The sequence below is a fragment of the Pongo abelii genome, chromosome 1, assembly GCF_028885655.2.
Source record: "Pongo abelii isolate AG06213 chromosome 1, NHGRI_mPonAbe1-v2.0_pri, whole genome shotgun sequence".
In the NCBI taxonomy this organism is placed as follows: Eukaryota; Metazoa; Chordata; class Mammalia; order Primates; family Hominidae; genus Pongo; species Pongo abelii.
The window spans coordinates 155,386,286-155,405,725 of record NC_071985.2 but is presented as its reverse complement, the minus strand read 5'-3'; the positions used below and the strand labels follow the sequence as shown (position 1 = coordinate 155,405,725).

Genomic DNA, 19,440 nt, shown 5'->3' with positions numbered 1-19,440 from the left:
AGGCGTGAGCCACAGTGCCCGGTCTGAAGTACTGTTTTAAACGTGTGGTTTACTGATGTGATTACACATTTATCTCCTCCCATAGACTAAAATTTATGAGCACAAAGATCAAACATATTTTGTTCATAACTATGTATCTAATCCCTAGCAAAGCCTGATAAATAGTAAGTTTAAATAAATATTTCTCAGATGTACAATCCTAATAATCACAAAGTATGAAATTATACACAAATGCTGTTTAAGACACAGCAATGATAGTAGTCATTTTTCAAAAGACAAGTTTAAAAGGAAATTTTAAAATTTTTATGAATACAGTTATTAAGGTAGTTTGATGCCAAAGTATACAATCAGTATTTGATTAATCTAGCTATAGAACAAAGGAGCTTACTTTTATTTGATAACTTTTCATTAAAATATCCTTTTCCAATTCTATATAATCAGAGTATTAAGGAAGATATAGGGTAATCTTTATGTCCTTTTAAGCAAGGAATCAGAATCAGGTTAAGTATTGAGAAAATAATTTCAGGAATAGTAAATAATAAAAAATACTAACAGCAACAAAAAGAAATCCCTATATATGTAAAGTAAAATAAAGTGAATTAACCTAAATTAATATCCAACCATGGCAACACTGAGAGGGATTATTTATTCCAAGATAATTTAAAAACCAATTTGACTTTATTTCTGTAGTGGGATATATATATATATATATATATATATGTGTATATATATATATATATACATATATATATATATGGCAAAATAAAGAACTGAAAAACCGTTTTCAGGAACCATATTAATAGTAGTGTTGGTTATTAATATATTCTGAGATTGTTCTGGGCAGTGTGAGACAAAGGAAGTAAGTATTACATTGATGTCATTGAGAACTATGATTTTTAACCCGCAGAAAGGAGATACATATTTAAGATCAATTAGGGTAGATAAAAGTCCTAGAGTTCTTAAGTTGAATTTGCAATTAAAATATGAACTTAATGATGTCTTTCATCCTTAAATAAAATAAAAATGTATATTTCCCAGCTCTGTCCATTAACAGGCCTACAAACAATGATGAACCCCCCAGCAAGACTCCCAACATTCCTAGAGTCAGGATATAGTCTCTAAACAACATTTCCCAGTAAAAAGAAGGACTGACTCTGGGTCTGAGGCAGGAAATATACAAGATGAGCCTGGATTTTCCTTGTTAAAAATGGGTATTAAGCTATTAAACACTATTAGAGTCTTATCAAAAGAACTTATAAGCCAACTTAAATAGGCCACAACTAACCAAAGATGGGCCCGTTTGAACACTAACAAAGGCAGTAACATCAATGAATTGAAATACATTAAATACATTTAGGGCCAATAGTTCATAAGAATACAAAAAATTTTTAAACCTCATTGGTCATCTTTGAAAGATATGAGAAAATGAACTAATTATTTTAAAAACCAGAAAATAGGCCAGGCATGGTGGCTCATGCCTATAATCTCAGCACTTTGGGAGGCCGAGGCAGGCAGATCACGAGGTCAGGACATCGAGAATATCCTGGCCAACATGGTGAACCCCCGCCTCTACTGAAAATACAAAAACTAGCCAGGCATGGTGGCACACGCGTGTAGTCTCAGCTACTCAGGTGGCTGAAGCAGGAGAATCACTTGAACCTGGGAGGCAGAGGCTGCAGTGAGCCGAGATTGCACCACTGCACTCCAGCCTGGGCGACAGAGAGAGACTCTGCCTAAAAGAGAAAGAAAAAGAAAAAAAAAGGGAGAATTGAGCAATTATCCCACCTTCTCTATATGTACCTCAGAGTAACCAAATAGTTGACTGGGGCAGGGGGATTACTTTTAGAATAGTCCATCAAGTAAATGAAGAAATGATAGCATAATCACTATTCTGTAACATCTAATGAATTAATTGATTTAGGCAATGATCAGTGGCTGTTATGCCAAAAAAAAGAAACAACCAGGCTGATGAAAGTAAACGTGAAGTAGTCCTGCCCACCCCCTAACAGACAAATACATCTGAATTTCATCAATGCTCTCGACCTACTATGAATTTACAGGAAGTTCAGAAAACAGAGGAACAGATTAAATGACAACAAGAAGATGTAATCAATAAAATCCATACTGCAAAATTCTATAGGACAAATGAACCAGTTCTTCAACAAAAACATTGGGAGAGGGAAAAAAGGAAAGTGAAAGAAGGAGAATGAACCTATTGTGATTTATGGGCTTTATTTGGATCCAAACCCAAATGAAAAAATTAGAAAAAAAAATCATGAACGGTGACTATATATTTCACTGTATAACAAATTACCTTTTATAAACATGACAATTATATTGTGTAATATCTGGGACTTGCTCCAAAATAATCCAGAGCAGAGTTGAGGTGGGTAGGGAGGGAGTAGAGATTAAAATAAGGTAGCTTCATGTTGATAATTGTTAAGGTTCATTATACTATTCTATTTTTGTATATGTTTGAAATTTTCCTCACAAAAGTACATTACTTAAAACTATACATTTGACTTGTTCATTAAAAGAAACCAACATTCTCTGAAGAGTGGAAATAATTAGAAAATCCTACTCTCTTCTATACCTTGATGTGTATAACAACTAAGTAGATAACTTACTGATGCATCTTCAACAGCAGTGTTCATGTGGCTATGAAAACAAGATCGGTCATCATCTTCATCCATATACACTGGCGGTTCATGTGAAGTCATGAAAGTGGAAGGCTTAAAGAGATGCTTATTAAGAGGGTGCTGTCGTCTGCTTGTTGAAGACTAAGTAAGAAAACAAATTTTTAATTGGGACAGTGAAAAATCATTACAAGAATCAAAAATATAAAAATACAAATGTTACTTCCAACAAGTCTATCAGAAGAATTTCACTCTATCCTTTAGCATACTCTTATGTTGTTGCTTTTTCTATGCTTTCTGTGTTTTTAAATCATAATTAGCCTTAAAAAAATTTTTTTAAATGTAGGTGAAATACCCCAACAATGGTAAAATGGACCACATGCTTAATATCTAGCTTATATTTGTATCCCCAGCATTTATCATACTCTTGGCAGTCAAATGCTGGCTGCACTGAACTCTTATGATCATCTTATAGAAGATTAGAGAGGATAAAGTGGCCTATGCCAGACATAAAACTATCCAGTAAAACGAAAATTTCTATAACATTATGAATATCTGAAAATACTTATCTAACATTGATTGACTGCTTATTCTATGCCGGGGTGTCCAATCTTTGGCTTCCCTGGGCTACACTGGAAGAAGAATTGTCTTGGGCCACACATAAAATACACTAACACTAAAAAAAAAAAAAAAAAAAAAAAAATCTTGTAATGTTTTAAGAAAGTTTACCGATTTGTGTTGGGCCACATTCAAAGCTGTCCTGGGCCACACGTGGTACGTGGGCCATGGGTTGGACAAGCTTGCTCTATACCAACGTCATTTAATCCTTACAACATTCCTATAAAGTAGTTATCATCACCTCTAATTTAAAGATGAGAAAACTGAGGACAGGGAGGTTAAGTTTCTTGTTCAATGTGTTGCAGCTAGATAGTGGTAGAACCAGGATTATAAACTAGGCCTATGTGGTGCCTAAATTCTCACTTTCCACCACTATGCAGCCTGCCTGTCTTGATCAATAGCACAGTCACAAAGAACACCCTCAGCTACATGGAGAACCATCATTTCATCTGTTTCCAAATTTAAACTCTAACCATGGCAAGCAATCATTGTAAATATAGCTGTACTAGATCTTCACAGCCAAAATACAGTACACCTAAGGGAAAAAAACACATGTAGGTTCTCCAGTATTCCTTTTGTTATCATTATCCAGTGTTAACTATGAAAACATATGGTTACAACACATCTATAAAATTAGCTTAGAATTAACCATGAAAATAAGAGCTCTTACATTAAACACAGGTTAATGTAAGGTTCCAATATTCCACAGTTATAGGATGAACTCTACATATCTACACAGGTTATGCTATATTTGGTGGGAAACCCAAAATATTTAAAACAATTGGCAAATTAAAACAAGCTTCCATAGCTTGGTTTAAAAAATTTTTTTAATGTGTAAAACATGAAACTGTATAGACAATATTCTTAATGTAAAATTATATTAAATAGCTTCAGTATGGAAGGGTAACAGCACTAGATATACTCTTAGCTTCTCTTTATGAGAAAGATGTCAGTGGTGGGGAGGGAAAAGTACCAGGATAACTTATTAAGGAAATTTAAAACAGCCAATTAGGTGTCTTTATTTTTTGTGATTACAAGAAACTGGCTAATTTTTTTTTTTTTTTTTGAGACAGAATCTCCCTCTGTTGCCCAGGCTGGAGTGCAGTGATGCAATCTCGGCTCACTGCAACCTCCGCCTCCCAGGTTCAAGCAATTCTTCTGCCTCAGCCTCCCGAACAGCTGGGACTGCAGGCGCGTGCCACCACACCCGGCTAATTTTTGTATTCTTAGTAGAGACGGGGTTTCACCATATTGGCCAGGCTGGTCTTGAACTCCTGACCTCATGATCCACCCGCCTCGGCCTCCCAAAGTGCTGGGATTACAGGCGTGAGCCACCGTGCCCGGCCGAAACTGGCTACATTTTTTTTTAATTTTATTATTATTATACTTTAAGTTTTAGGGTACATGTGCACAATGTGCAGGTTAGTTACATATGTATACATGTGCCATGCTGGTGTGCTGCACCCATTAACTCGTCATTTAGCATTAGGTATATCTCCTAATGCTATCCCTCCCCCGTCCTCCCACCCCACAACAGTCCCCAGAGTGTGATGTTCCCCTTCCTGTGTCCATGTGTTCTCATTGTTCGATTCCCATCTACATTTTAATGTAGTGTCCTGTTTGGGAAAGAAACAGTAGCTTCTCCACTGTAGAAAGCAACAGAGAAAAGTGGAAAAAGCATGGCATCAGAATGAGAGAGAATCAGTGGTTCCCAGACTTAGCAGCTAAGCAACTAGATAATTCACTCAACATACCTGAGGGCCCAGTTTCCTTATCTAATAAAAGGTTATAGAACAGTAGAGTCTGGCTCAGAGCCCTCAATATAACAGCTAGCTATTAATATTATGTCAGTAAAATGAAGATGATAAGACCATTTGTATTTCAAGAATTGTAGTAAGGATTAAATACAATATTTTATTTTTTTAAAGATATGGGACCTCACTATGTTGCCTAAGTTGGACTCGAACTCCTGGCCTCAAGTGCTCCTCGTGCCTCAGCCTCCCAAGTAGCTGGGACAACAGGTGCACACCACTGTGCCTGGCTTTAGAATATCATAATAAACCTTTCTATTCTTGGATTTATGTAGCATTATCTACAAAACAGAAATTGATTGTATTTATTAAATAATCAAATATCCTAAAAACTTTACCCTCACAAAGGCCTTTCTAACATATTTTGAATCTAAAATCTTTCAAGTAGCACTCATTCACATTACTCCAAAGAAAATAATGAAGAATCATGAATTTCACTGAGTAGCAATAATGGAGTCCTTACCCTCCACTTATGCACAATATAAGGAAATGCTTAGAATGAACAGAAGTTTTAAAATATAACAACACTATTCTGTCAAATGTGTAGATTTTTACATAGCAATTCTTACTTTAATAAGTTTAATCTACAGTTTACTTTCATATATTTTCTTTTACCTTTTTGGAGTATATATATAGGTTTGGTGTTCTGCCTGGTACTGGAATGCCAGCTTTAGTTAGCTTTATGAAATACTTCTGTACTCGGCTGGCAACCTAAGGAAACATGACAAGTCTCTTAACACAATGAGATAACATACAATACCTGAGTCGTTTTTAAAAATTAAAACGTACATGACTATCTAATGAATGCTAAGAATTCAATACTCATCATGAATCTAGAAATAACAATAAACTGCCACCAAATACACATATATTTTAAAATCTAGGCCAAACAAAAATTATTCAAGTAAATTTAAATTTCATTCTAAAGCTAAACACGTATTTCAACTTGTGAACACTTACATTTGTAGTATAAAAGCACATCTATTAATATAGACGGGAATATGAAGGAGTAAACTGCAAGATACGTTTTTAGAAAGACAACCAGGAAATACTAAGGCAATGAAACAAATCTGTTTGCTCAGTATAAGCAAAAAGTATACAATTAGTATATTTAGTAAGCATTCAAGAGAAACTAAGTCCATTATATGTTCATTTTTTAATAGTTTGTAATGATCCAAAGCAGAAGTACCTCAAGTTGTTTCTGAAATCAACAAAAATATATACAATTTTTTTTTAAAAAACACCACATACTACAGCACTCTGTAGCTGAAAGTGTTATGGCAGATCGCCCAATGTCAGCTGCATTATTCTCCTTTATTAAAAAACTACCAAAAGCATACCGGCAATCTGCAGTCATCTCCTCAATTACCTGTTTTGCTGTCCTGTTGCCCAATTCATCTGCTATCTTCTGCCAGCGGCGAGATTCTACTTCTTCAGGAGGGTATTTGATGAGTAGCTGTTCCAGCTTTTTCTAAGCCACACCCAAGACCAAATTTAAGAAAATATGTATTTAATTTTAAATATTGAATTTCTAAATAAATACACTCACATTTCATTTCAAAGTGTAATACTCTCTCCCACCTTTGGGGGTTACATAATTAGAAATCCTCATGGTAGGAAAAATTTCTGGTTGGAAACTTAAGACTTCACAGGGAACAATGAAATTAGAGAATAAACTTATGAAAGAGCTTAGAAAAGTTTTCTATTCATGTAAGTAAAAATATCTCATAAGAAAACAGAAAATAAGTAAACAAATTGGTAGATTACTCATTTTAGTGATTTCCACTGACCATCTTTTCTTACTTTTCTTTCCCCTACAGTTTTGACAAAAACGTGTAAATTCACTTAAATTTCGACTATTAAAAGAGGCTTTTCCTTCTTTTGTATGGTCCTTTATTCAAATATTTGATTTTAATATTCTTTCTTGTCTCCTATATCTTCTCATAGTCCTAAACATGCAGAAAAATCTGGATGCTTGAAATAAACAGATTTCCCAAAGCTTTTTATAAACTGTTAAACGTATAGCTGTGGGGTTAATAACCATATGAGACAAAGATGTGCCTCAAACTTCACCCACTAACAACCCTAGCCATTAGCCAAAGAACAATTCTAACTGTAGGCCAAAACTGACTTGGCTTCCTCACCTCCCTTCGACAACAAAAATAGGAATGCACTTTGAAGCTCAGCTTTACTGGCCTCAGGTTTTTCTCTCTCCCAAAGCTACATTACAAAAACATCTATTTTATTCTATCCACTTCTACTCCCCTCTCAAAACCCAGGTTCCTTCTTTTAAAATTATCCCCAAACAAAAGTTTACACATTCTCAAAATCCAAAATTCTTGAAGTATGCAAAAAAGGTATACAAAAGTAAGCCTAAATATTTAAAACTCATGACTAACAGGCATCACATACAACAATATACACCTGACTCAAAATACAGGCTCTTTTCTTTTTGAGATGGAGTCTCACTCTGTTGCCCAGCCTGGAGTGCAGTGGCGTGATCCTGGCTCAATGCAACCTCTGCCTCCTGGGTTCAAGCAATTCTCCTGCCACAGCCTCCCAAGTAGCTGGGAATATATGCACACGCCATCACACCTGGCTAATTTTTGTATTTTTAGTAGGATTTCACCATGTTGGCCAGGTTGGTCTTGAACTCCTGACTTCAAGTGATCCACCCATGTCAGCCTCCCAAAGTGCTGGGATTACAGGCGTGAGCCACTGAATCTGGCCTCATGATACTGACTCTGATGTTAACTGTTTACTTGTTTTTTTAAGCCTATACGATTTTGAAATATCTATTACCTGTTCTTCAACAGTCCACAATTGGTTAAATGTTTCAGGTTTGGTATCATCACACAGGCGTCCTCTTATCATCTGCACATAAGACAAGGCTTTTGTTAGAGAGAAAATAACAACATCTATTCTTTGATATAGCCAAATAACATGCAAATTGTGGAATTTTTAAATTAATTTCAAAATAAGTAAATTTGTTTTTTAACGTATATGCTTTTTTTAAACTGTTTACAAAATGCCTTCACATTATTTTATTTTGTTTGGTTTTATAATCCCAGCAATCCTGTGAAATACATAATAGTACTGTAATTTCATTTTTAAAAAAGGGAAAGGAAATGTGGGCTCAGAATTGAAAAGTAACATGTTCACTGAGGTTCATCGAACTGAGAGTGGCAAGGCCAGGACTCAAATCCTGGTCACATTTCACTACACACAAAGGAGCTACTATTTTTAGAGTAAATACTATGTGTCGGATACTGTACTAGGCACATTGCATATACTACCTATTTAACCCTCACCAACAACCCTACAAGATAGGTAATATCAACTACATTTTATACAAAAGTAAACTGCAGCTTAGAGACTTCAACGTAAATGATGTCTGAAGGTTCACGGCTAGTAAGTTAGGACTCCAACCTAAGTTTCTCTTAATTTCAAAGTTCATATCTCCTTTATCTTCCAGTGAAAGACTGATTTAATTTTAAGAACACAAACCAGCAAAATGTTAAAATGTTTTGTCTAAAATTCAAATTTTCCTACTCCAATATTTCACACTGCTTACCTGAGGACGAGTGCTTGAGCCTTCTGGACCATCACTCAAAGGCAACATAGAATATGAAAGGGACTCTCCATCCTTCTTAGGATCTAAAGGACTTTTTGGTCTAGCAGGTAAACCTACTGAAAAATAAGTCCACATACAGAACTGTTAAAGCAAAACATTGTCAGATATTTTTCTACTTAAATTCTTATCATATGATTTCTTACCTTTATCAAAAACTAGCTTAACTCTTCTAGTATGTCTTTTACGATTTTTAAATTCTCTTTCAAAGTTCCCAAGGCTATGGGTATATTGGTCCCATACGATCTCAGGCAACTGAACAACTCTCTGTGGATATGGAAGCCCAATATCAGCCTGGAGGCAGGAGAGAAATAATCCACCACAGTCAAATTTTCAGATGACTCCAAATCCAAATAATCAACGGGGCATTTCTATTCATGTTTAAATCCAAGAGACAATAAAGTTAATTAATAGTCTAAATATTAAATGCTAAAGATGATAAGTGAAGAAATGAATTTAGCAAAACCTAGGTACTACTTCTAGATGGAGGGCAGTGTCTTTTAAAATAATGATAGTAATATAAAATAAAACTAACAACCCATAAATGTTCTCTGCATTCCATATACCAATATATATCACCAGTTTCATTAATATGAACTAGGAGAAATTTTTTATATGTCCACTAAAACAAACATGGTACAAGTCAACAACATAACTAATATGATAAACCTAAATAAAATAGGCAAATTGAGTTTGCATGAGCAAACCCAGAAAAATAGAAGAATCAATCTTTTAAATTAAACCTAGTAGGAAAATTTTTTTCCAAAGAACACAGGACTTTCATGGTAATTTTTTTTTTTTAAGTCCCAGACACTGATAACTTCATGGTTATTAAAGTATCTTAATTTAATATATTTCTGTGTATTTTTATAAAAAATTATTAAGATGGTCAACATCACATCTTTATTTCTGAAATAAAGTGAAAAGAAATTCCATTCTAGGCTGAGCGCAGTGGCTCATGCCTGTAATCTCAGCACTTTGGGAAGCCGAGGCTGGTGGATCACTTCAGGTCAGGAGTTCAGACCAACCTGGCCAACATGGTGAAACCCAGTCTCTACTAAAAATAAAAAAATTAGCCAGGCATGGTACAGTGCACTTTCAGTCCCAGATACTCAGGAGGCTGAGGCAGGAGAATCTCTTGAACCTGGGAGGCAGAGGTTACAGTGAACTGAGATCAGGCCCCACTGCACTCCAGCCTGGGTGACCTAGTGAGACTCCATCTCAAAAAAAAGAAAAAAGAAAGAAATGAAAGTCTGTTCTAAGCTAAACCTGACAGTGAAGAATCAGGAAATAATCAACTGCATGCAAATCTAGTAAATATGCCTACTTGCATCTTTTTGCCTACCCGGGAAAGTATATGAAATGAAATTAAGGTTAACAAATTTTTCATTAGTATTTACTTTACTAACACCATCTGTTTTAGTTGAATCCTTTGTAAATAACCATTGTAAGTCTTATATCTTTTTGTACCAGTAAATTATTTAATAACAGCAATGCAGAATCAATAAACACTTAAAGGGGCCTCATTTTAACACAGAAGGTACACCAAAATTCTAAAAACCTTAGAAGTTTTAACAAATCAACATATAGGCTCTACATCTATTACAACAGTCAATGTTTTCTAAAAGCATGAAGAGAAAGAAATGTTTACCAACTAAATAATATACCTAGGAAAATTCAAATAATAAATTAACACATCTAGTGAAATAAAGTCCCCAGGGCTGCTCTCCTAACACCTGGTAGACCACTTTTGTAACTCATTAAAAACACGTAACTCATAAAGATACTAAAATTGTCATACAAGATAAGGTTTCGTTTCTTTTTTAAGAAGAGGATTCTTTTTCATCATTTTTCAGTTTTAATCTTTTCATACAATGCTGATTAATATTATACCTCTCAAATTTAATGAACAATTAGTGGGTCCCTATTACAGCACAAATGCACATCAAGATCATCTCCATATTTACACACCAAGAAACTCATTATAAAAACCTGTATCGCTTTTGAGTGGTTAAGTGTTACACATGAAAGATCTGTTTTAAGAAAAACAAAATTATGGAGAATTTTCACACTTAAAAAAAGTATTTTAAAATTAAGTAAAATTTATACTTCTTCCTCATGGACTTGCCTATCATAACTCTAAAGATATTTAAAATAGATTTTGTTTTGATCACCATTGTTTTCTCTCTCAATATGCACAAAGGTACTAGTGTGCAAAAGTAACCCAGAAACAGAAGTAGTTAATCAATTCTGAAGTACTTTTTTCTTTTAGCTTTACTAATCCCTAAGTCCTGAAACAGAGGAGGAAAAATACTCAAAGAAGGGGAAGATAACAGGAAAAACTAGAAAAAAAAAGGCTAAGGAATAGGGCAAGTTCCCATACAAATATCCAATAAAAGCTTCTAGCTATTTTCATTTGGATATATTTTATTGTGTGCCTGATGGAGGTGGAAGAAGTTGGTATCTTGCCTTAAGTAGTACGGCTAACTATAGACGAAAAAAATTAAACATTTTAAAAAGTATATACCCATAAAAAAGAATTAACCAAATTATCTTAAGCTATTCCCAAATAGATCTTAGTAAATCTTAAAAAGGGTTCAATGTATACCTTCTTCTGGAGTTTTTCCACAAATCCAATGGGATTTTTTAGTGCTTCTCTCTGGTGCCTGCCTAAACTTTCAAGGTCTTGGACTGCTTGAGAACGCTGAGCCTCGAGTACAGCAATCGTCTGTAATAGTCTCTGATAACTACAGAGACAAAGAAAAATATTTCACAAAAATTTTCTAGTAACAACAATAAATAAAAACTGAGTTCAAGCAGTGATCTACTATTAAGTCACACAGTCTTTTAAGAGTTACCTGAAAGAGTTTAGTAAAACATATTACTGGGAATAAATGAGGTCTTCCTGAGTTACGAAGTACCTACAGAAAATAAGAGTTAGAGAAAGCAAAGCCTTCTTCCCCCATCTTAAGTTTTTAATTCTTGAACCTGAACAAGTACCAAAATAAAAGAGCATTTTGACCTTCCAACAATCAAAGTCGTTAAGAAACTGCTAGATAAAAAAATAATAATAATTAAAATGATAAAATCTTAATACTAGGAGGAATCACTCAATTCAGGCACTTTGTTGTACTCTGTCGAAATAGGGAAATCTGAGGTATGTTTTCTCACCCAGAGACACATGACACTGTCACATAACTCCAACGTGATATTAGTCTCAAGGTTTCCATTTGCTCTATTATACCCTCCCTCCTATTTTAAAGGTTTACTTTTCCATCAACAAATCTGTTGTTTTTTTCCTCTGAATGAAAGATAAAGACAAATATTCAATTCTTAAGTATTAATCATTTAAAGAGAAGAAAGGCCATAAAGATATTTATACTTTCCTGCTTGCAAAGGTCCATTTGCCACAACAAACATATAGTTTTACCCACACAAATATATTACATGTCATTATCCTGAAATCTCACTACAATACATCTATTCTAATATTCTCCCTGTTTAAATTGTCCTGCCTCTCTAATATTTAATTTCACATTATTGATACACATAGAGAAACACATTAAACCCAAAGCTCCGAATGCTCAAATACATTTTGCAAAACAACTCAAGGAAAAGTCACTCCAAGTTCACTTTAAAATAACTGGTTAAATCCTTAAAGTATAAGCAAAGCACAATTTTTCTATATGGCTTCAGATAACTTTCGTTTTGTTTCCTACTAGACTAAACTCCACAATGGCAAGTTCATCTGTTTTGTTCATTGTTTTGTTTAGCTAGTATGCAACATACTTCCCAGCACATAGATGCTCACTAAATATTTTCTAAATGAACAGATATTCTGTGAATCTTTTAAGTTCAGAAGTAAGCAAACTAGCAGAAGTATCAAAGGTGAAATACTGCAGTTTTGAAGTTCACAGGCCGTCATGGCAACATGATGTTCTCTATCAGAATACTTTTCTCAGCCTCCTCTCTAAAACAAATCTTATTCTTATTTTCAAGTCCTTGTTAACTAATCCTTGATTAAATTTTTAATAATTAAGGTAAAACTGCTAACACTGAAGGGCAAGACTCCTCTCCAGCTAGAGATATTTCATTTAAAACTAGAACTATGAGTGGGAAAGGCAGAGCTATACTAAGTCACTACTGGATAAATTACAGAGGGTAAATCTAAATTCACTTTCACTAAGCCTTCTTTTGCTTTGAGGTGTATGCAGTGTACAAATCCTGCCTCAGCTGGCTGTTTCTACTAAGCAGGCTCACATAGGCTCAATCTTAGGGTGATGGTAGTGATCTGAGTGCTAGAAGCTGTCCTCTCTATACAATACTCTACTTCACCTTCAGAATTCCTATCCCACCAGCTGAATACAACCAAAGACTTATATTATATTGCCTCTATCCCTGTTTTAAGCAGGAGTTACACACTTTGGTATCACTTTAAAAACAACTGTGAATCTATTAAAACTTCAGTAAATGCTGTAGGCACAGTAACAACTAATAAGGCACAAGTAAAAATAGGGTTACAAAAAAACAAGCTTGAAAAAGGTGCTACAGTCAATTACATTGGCAGCCGTCTTTTTGCTAGGTTTGGAGCAAACAGACACTGGGAAGAAGGGCCTCTAATTTGAAGCCAACAAATTACCACAATTTTACAGTATGTAAATTATTCCACAACAAATCTGACTTTAAAAATAATTCCAACAAAGATGGCAAACAAAGTACAGTTCTTCAATTCTGCTTCCATTTAGTTAAGACAAAATGATTATCAGATTGGAAGGCCTATAATAAACATTGGTAAAGTCTTCAAGCTCAAAATAATGAAGACTCTAAGAAAACAGTAAATTCAAGTCTTCTATCCCAGATAACTGGACTTATTTCCCAGCATACTCAGACACTACACCAGTAAGATTACCATATATATCCATGAGCAGATATGGAAGAAATTATTTAAACAAAACTGGAGTGGCACCTAAAAAACAGTAAATATAGACAAATCTATTTTCAATCCCGCTCACCCACCTACACAAGCAAACTACAGAAGCTGATCCAGGCATAAATCCAAGGCAAGATTCAATTTTTCATTAATTCAACAATTATCTACTTAGAAAACAAGGCATTATCCTAAAAGCATCAGTAATTATCAAGATTAACCAGGCATGGAGTCTAAGTGTAATAGAGGAGCTACAATTATACCACAGAGGAACTAGATGAAGTACAAATAGGGCTGGATTGGTTGTGTTGCTGGGGATGGAGGATGGGTATATGAGGGTCCATCATACTAGTCCATCTACTTTTTTTATGTTTTAAATTCTCCACAATGAATGTTTAAAAATCAACTCCAACTTTGACCCTTTTTTTTTTTTTTTTGAGACGGAGTCTCGCTCTGTTGCCCAGACTGGAGTGCAGTGGTGTGATCTCGGCTCACTGCAAGCTCTGCCTCCCGGGTTCACACCGTTCTCCTGCCTCAGCCTCCTGAGTAGCTGGGACTACAGGCGCCCGCCACCACGCCCAGCTAATTTTTTGTATTTTTAGTAGAGATGGGGTTTCACCATGTTAGCCAGGATGGTCTTGATCTCCTGACCTCGTGATCCGCCCGCCTCGGCCTCCCAAAGTGCTGGGATTACAGGTGTGAGCCACCGCGCCCAGCCCTTTCACCCATATTAATGGGGGAGGTGACGACTGTACTACTCCTTCTGGGCTGATCAGATCACAGCTGCCACTGCATTCAGCTATGCTTTAAGAAAGACAAACAGGTTCATAAATAGACAAGATGGATGAGAAAAAATGTAAGATGAAGTAACAATACAGTTGGCCCTTGAACAACACAACCCAGTCTGAACTGCGTGGATCCACTTATACACAAATTTTCTTCTACCTCTGACATCCCTGAGACAGCAAGACCAACCCCTCCTCTTCCTCCTCTACCTCAGCCTACTCAGTGTGAGGACAATGAGGGTGAATACTTTTAGGTTGGTCTACTTTGACTTAATGAATAGTAAATATATTTTCTCTTTATTATGATTTTCTTAATAACATCTTCTGTTTTCTAGCTTACTTTGTTGCAAGAATACAGTATAAAATACATGTAACAGACAACATTTGTGTTCATCAACTGTTTATGTTATACGGTAAAGCTTCTGGGTCAACAGTAGGCTATTAGTAGTTAAGTTTTAGGGGAGTCAAACGTTACACATGGATTTTCAACTACACAGGAGGTCTATGCCCAATCCCTGTGTTGTTCAAGTGTCAACTGTGGTGTCTAACATTTACTGAATGTGTACTACATGCCAGACAAATGTTGTATTTTAAATGTAATAACTCAATCCTCACAATAAATTTATGAGCCCAGTACCAACATTCTTAATTGTAAAGATAAGGAAACCAAGCACAGATTAAGTAACTCCCCAAGATCATACAAGCTATTTATGGTGGAGCTGCAATGTGAGGAATGGTTAAAGACTCTGAGAATATTTAGTCAAGAAATGAAAACCTCCACTAGAATACCATTTCCATTTTTACTTAACAAACAGCTATGCAGGAAAAAAAAATAGACTTGTTTTATAGAGTATAAAGGGTCAAACCAGGAGCAAATTGTGATGAAGACACAATATGAAGAAAAACCTTGTCTCAGTCAAAACTAATAAAAGATGGTAGGATAGCACCCAATCACCATAGATGTTCAGACAGATATTTAAAAGAAATTCAAGCACTAAAAACCTGAAACTCTTTAATTCCAATAAATATCCTACTTTTACTTTTGCTACTCACTGAACCAAGCAAGAGAATAGAATAACTCAAAAAAAAAAATTACACATATTTCTGCCTGGATAAAATCATAGTTATACCTTTTCCGTAAGGATAGCTTTGTATTAAATCTATTAAAATTATTTGTTATGTATGTCTAAATCTAAATCTTACACAATGCTAACAACAGTGAACTTACTTGTGTCAAAGAATTAGGGTTTTCTTATTTTCGCCTTTTGAGACAGGGAGTCGCTGTCTTACCCTGGCAGGCGGGCAGTGTCAGATCATGGCTCAATGCAGCCTCTACCTCTCAAGCTCAAGCAATCCTCTCACTTCAGCCTCCCACGTAGCTGGGACAGCTGTGTACCACCATGCCCAGCTACTTTTTTAATTTTTTGTAAAGAAAGGGTCTCGCTGTGTTGCCCAGGCTGATCTCAAACTCCTGGCCAGCACTCCGCCCACCTTGGCCTCCCAAAGTGCTGGGATTATAGGTGTGAGCCCCACACCCAACCAGAACTGTTTTTACTTTTACATCTCCAACAGAGAGACATTTTAGCTTTCTATATTCGGCCAAAGTATAAACGCCCTTTCAAGTCCTTACCTAAGTTATTTTTACTACTTTTCAATATCCAAGTCCTCTTGAATTATTTACATTTATGAATATAAAAACATTTATATGAAAGAGTATACAGGTAAAAATCCTGACATCTGAAGAGAACATCAAGGAATTAGCAATCTGGAGGTTGATTTTATTTATTTATTTATTTATTTATTTATGTATGTATGTATTTGATGGAGTCTCACTCTCACCCAGGTTGAAGGGCAGTGGTGCAATCATAGCTCACTGCGGCCTCAAACTCCTGGGCTAAAGTGATCTTCTCGCCTCAGCCTCCCGAGTAGCTAGGGCCACAGGTATGCCACCATTCCCAGCGAATTTTGTTCTCTGGGGTTTGGTTTGGTTTTGTTTTTTTTTTTGTAGGGACAGGGTCTTGCTTTGTTGCCCACACTAGTCTCAAACTCCTGGCTTCAAACACTCCTCCTGCCACAGCCTCTGAAAGTGCCAGGATTATAGGCATGAACCACTGTGCTCGGCCTATAAGTTAATTTTACTGTCCAATTTCTAGGCAGTAATATTACATACACAATAATCAGGGAGGGATGGAAGGAGGGAGGCATAGACAGGCAGACAGAAACAGAAGGAAAGATTTTATATTCATCTGCATCAGAATCTTTTTCAAAAAACTAGATTTCCATTTCTACTGTGGTAACAACCCTTAAGATTCCATGGGCATTTGTAATCTAAAAAAACTAATGGAGAAACATTTTTAAAAATCCATATCAAGGACACTCTGCCAAAATATCAGCCTGATTCTTCAAAATACTCATTAAATAGTGTCATTAAAAACAAAAAAGAGGGCCAGGTGCAGTGGCTCACGCCTGTAATCCCAGCACTTTGGGAGGCCAAGGCAGGCGAATCACCAGAGGTCAAGGGTTCGAGACCAGCCTGGCCAACATGGTGAAGCTCCCGTCTCTACTAAAAATACAAAAATTAGCTGGACATGGTGGTGCATGCCTGTAATCTCAACTACCTGGGAGGCTGAGGCAGGAGAATTGCTTGAACCCGGAAGGTAGAGGTTGTTGTGAGCTGAGATCCATGCCATTGCTTACTCCAGCCTGGGTGACAGAGCAAGACTCCGTCTCAAAAAACAAAAAAAAAGAGGGACAGCTATTTTACAACAGGAGTCTAACTAAAGTTTTATTGGAACATAGCCACATTCATTTGTTTACATAATTTCTATGGCTGCTTTCTAGCTATAATGACAAAGAGGAGGAGCTGCAATAGAACCACATTATCCACAAAGCCTAAAATATTTACTATCTGGTCCTTTAAGAAAGTTTGCCAAGCCATGCTCTAGATTAAAGGACACAAGGACATGACAAGCAAATGTAATGCATAATCTTGGGCTAGATCCCCCCAGGGGTTAAACAGCTATAAAGGACATTTTTGTGGATAAATGGAAAAATTTAAATATAGATTGTGGAGTATATAATTTTATTGTACCAATGTTAAATTGCTGGAGTATAATAATGGTATTTAAAGTTATACAGGGAAATGCCCTTCTTTTTAGGAGATATTTGCTGAAGTATGAGTGATGAGTCTACAACGTACTTTTAAATGACTCAGCAATTTTAAAAGTACAATGTACCAGATGGGAAGGAGAATAAGCGTAAAAGGAGAGAAAATACATTAGAAAATGTTAAGTTGTTAACAACTGGTGAATTTAGGTGAAGGTTATGCAGATTCTTATCATATTACTGTTTTAGTTTTTCTAAGTTTTATACTTTTCCTAAATAAAAACCAAGGAACAAAAAGTCTTCATTATACTTTGCTACTCAAAAAGAGCAGCTTGATTTCCCTATGAACACTGAGCCTCATTAAACATACTGAAAACAACCAGAGGACATAAGGTGACGTAACGATAAATGTATGTATGCAGCACGCAAAATTTTAAAAATTATTTAGTGAAATAAAAGCTGTATAATAAGATGCTTTCTCTTCCTTAATGAAGGGCTCAAAGAGTTTACAGGAAGTGCAAATTCAGTAATTCACAAATAATCTCCCACTTTCTTTCTCTTTCTTTTCTTTTCCTCCCTCCCTCTCTCCTTCTCCCTCTTCGTTCTTTTCTTTCATTAGAGATGGTGTCTCACTCTGTTGCCCAGGCTGGAGTTCACAATCATAGGTCACTGCAGCCTCAAACTCAGGGCTCAAGTTATCCTACCACCCCAGCCTCCCAAGTAGCTGGGACTACAGGCGCATAGCACCATGCCTGGCTAATTTTAAAAACATTTTTGTAGAGACAGGTTCTTGCTATTGTGGCTCAGGTTAGTCTTGAACTCCTGGCCTCAAGGGATTCTCCCAGGTCAGCCTACCAAATTGCTGGGATTACAAGGCATAAGCCAGGCCCACTCACTTTCAATAAAACTCCAGAAGTCAATGGTGACCAAAAGCCTTTTATGATATTCTGTGTTAAGACATAAACTAATACCTCAGCTCCCAATAATATGTCTTCCAGGTATAAAGATCAACTGTATTGAAAATAAGTAAAACCCTGAATTTAAAATGAGCAAAGAAAAAAACAGGTACTTGTTTATTTCAGAAGTATGGACAAATCAGCAAGATACTAAGGCCAAAATCTAAGTGAAAGAATAAACTGACGGGGCAAAAGGAGAACTAAAATTGCTTTTGGCTTGAGGGCAGGTACTGAACCATGCAAGCTTGAGCTCAATTTTCTAGACTTCACTTGGCCAAGGAACATAAGACAAAGCCACCAAGATAGATAGTCTCTCCCCATTAAGCTGGGACCCTATCCCTCACTCCAACCCCCAAGGAGAGTTGCCTTGGGACTGAGGAAAGAATACATATTTACTGCCCCAAATTACTACCCCCAAATTACCTGGGTGGTCCCCAAAACCTCAACCCATGACTACAGTTTAAGTCAATGGCCCTGGACTGGGACACAACTCCCTCCCACCTCCAATCCTGAATCAAGATACCCACAGAGGCAAATGCAATCCTGTCTAGAGAAATATGTTTTCATCCTGGGCCTCAAAGATAATCCATAAGTAATTTTCCAAAGAAAGTGAATAGCTCACATTAAAAAAGTTTTGCTCTGTCCCCCAGGATGGAGTGCAGTGGTGCGATCTCAGCTCACTGCAACCTCTGCCTCCCGGGTTCAAGTGATTCTCCTGCCTCAGCCTCTGAGTAGCTGGGATTACAGATGCACACCACCACGCCTGGCTACTTTTTGTATTTTTAGTAGAGACGGGGTTTCACCATGTTGGTCAGGCTGGTTTCAAAATCCTGACCTCAAGTGACCTGCCCACCCCGGCCTCCCAAAGTGTTGGGATTACAGACATGAACAACCGTGCCCAGCCTGCTCACATTAAAAAATTATCAAGCATGCAAGAAAGCAAGACACAAAGAATAAGAATAAAAGATGAG

General features: G+C 36.2%; 1 protein-coding gene across 12 annotated transcripts in view; it reads right to left on the bottom strand.

The window, feature by feature from the left end:
* Positions 1-19,440, bottom strand: part of ZZZ3 (zinc finger ZZ-type containing 3) — a 120,682-nt gene that overhangs the window by 8,843 nt on the left and 92,399 nt on the right. For 6 of the 12 annotated variants that reach the window (XM_054532921.1, XM_063711661.1, XM_002810686.6 and 3 more), the window contains 7 exons: positions 11,305-11,443; positions 8,843-8,990; positions 8,640-8,755; positions 7,868-7,939; positions 6,435-6,536; positions 5,681-5,776; positions 2,628-2,780 (listed from right to left, as the gene is read on the bottom strand). In XM_054532921.1, coding sequence (XP_054388896.1) covers positions 2,628-2,780; positions 5,681-5,776; positions 6,435-6,536; positions 7,868-7,939; positions 8,640-8,755; positions 8,843-8,990; positions 11,305-11,443 — 826 coding nt within the window. Of the gene's footprint in view, positions 1-2,627; positions 2,781-2,813; positions 3,313-5,680; positions 5,777-6,434; positions 6,537-7,867; positions 7,940-8,639; positions 8,756-8,842; positions 8,991-11,304; positions 11,444-19,440 lie in introns of those variants that run through there. The other 6 variants (XM_054532925.1, XM_063711672.1, XM_054532911.2 and 3 more) reach the window with 2 other exon arrangements.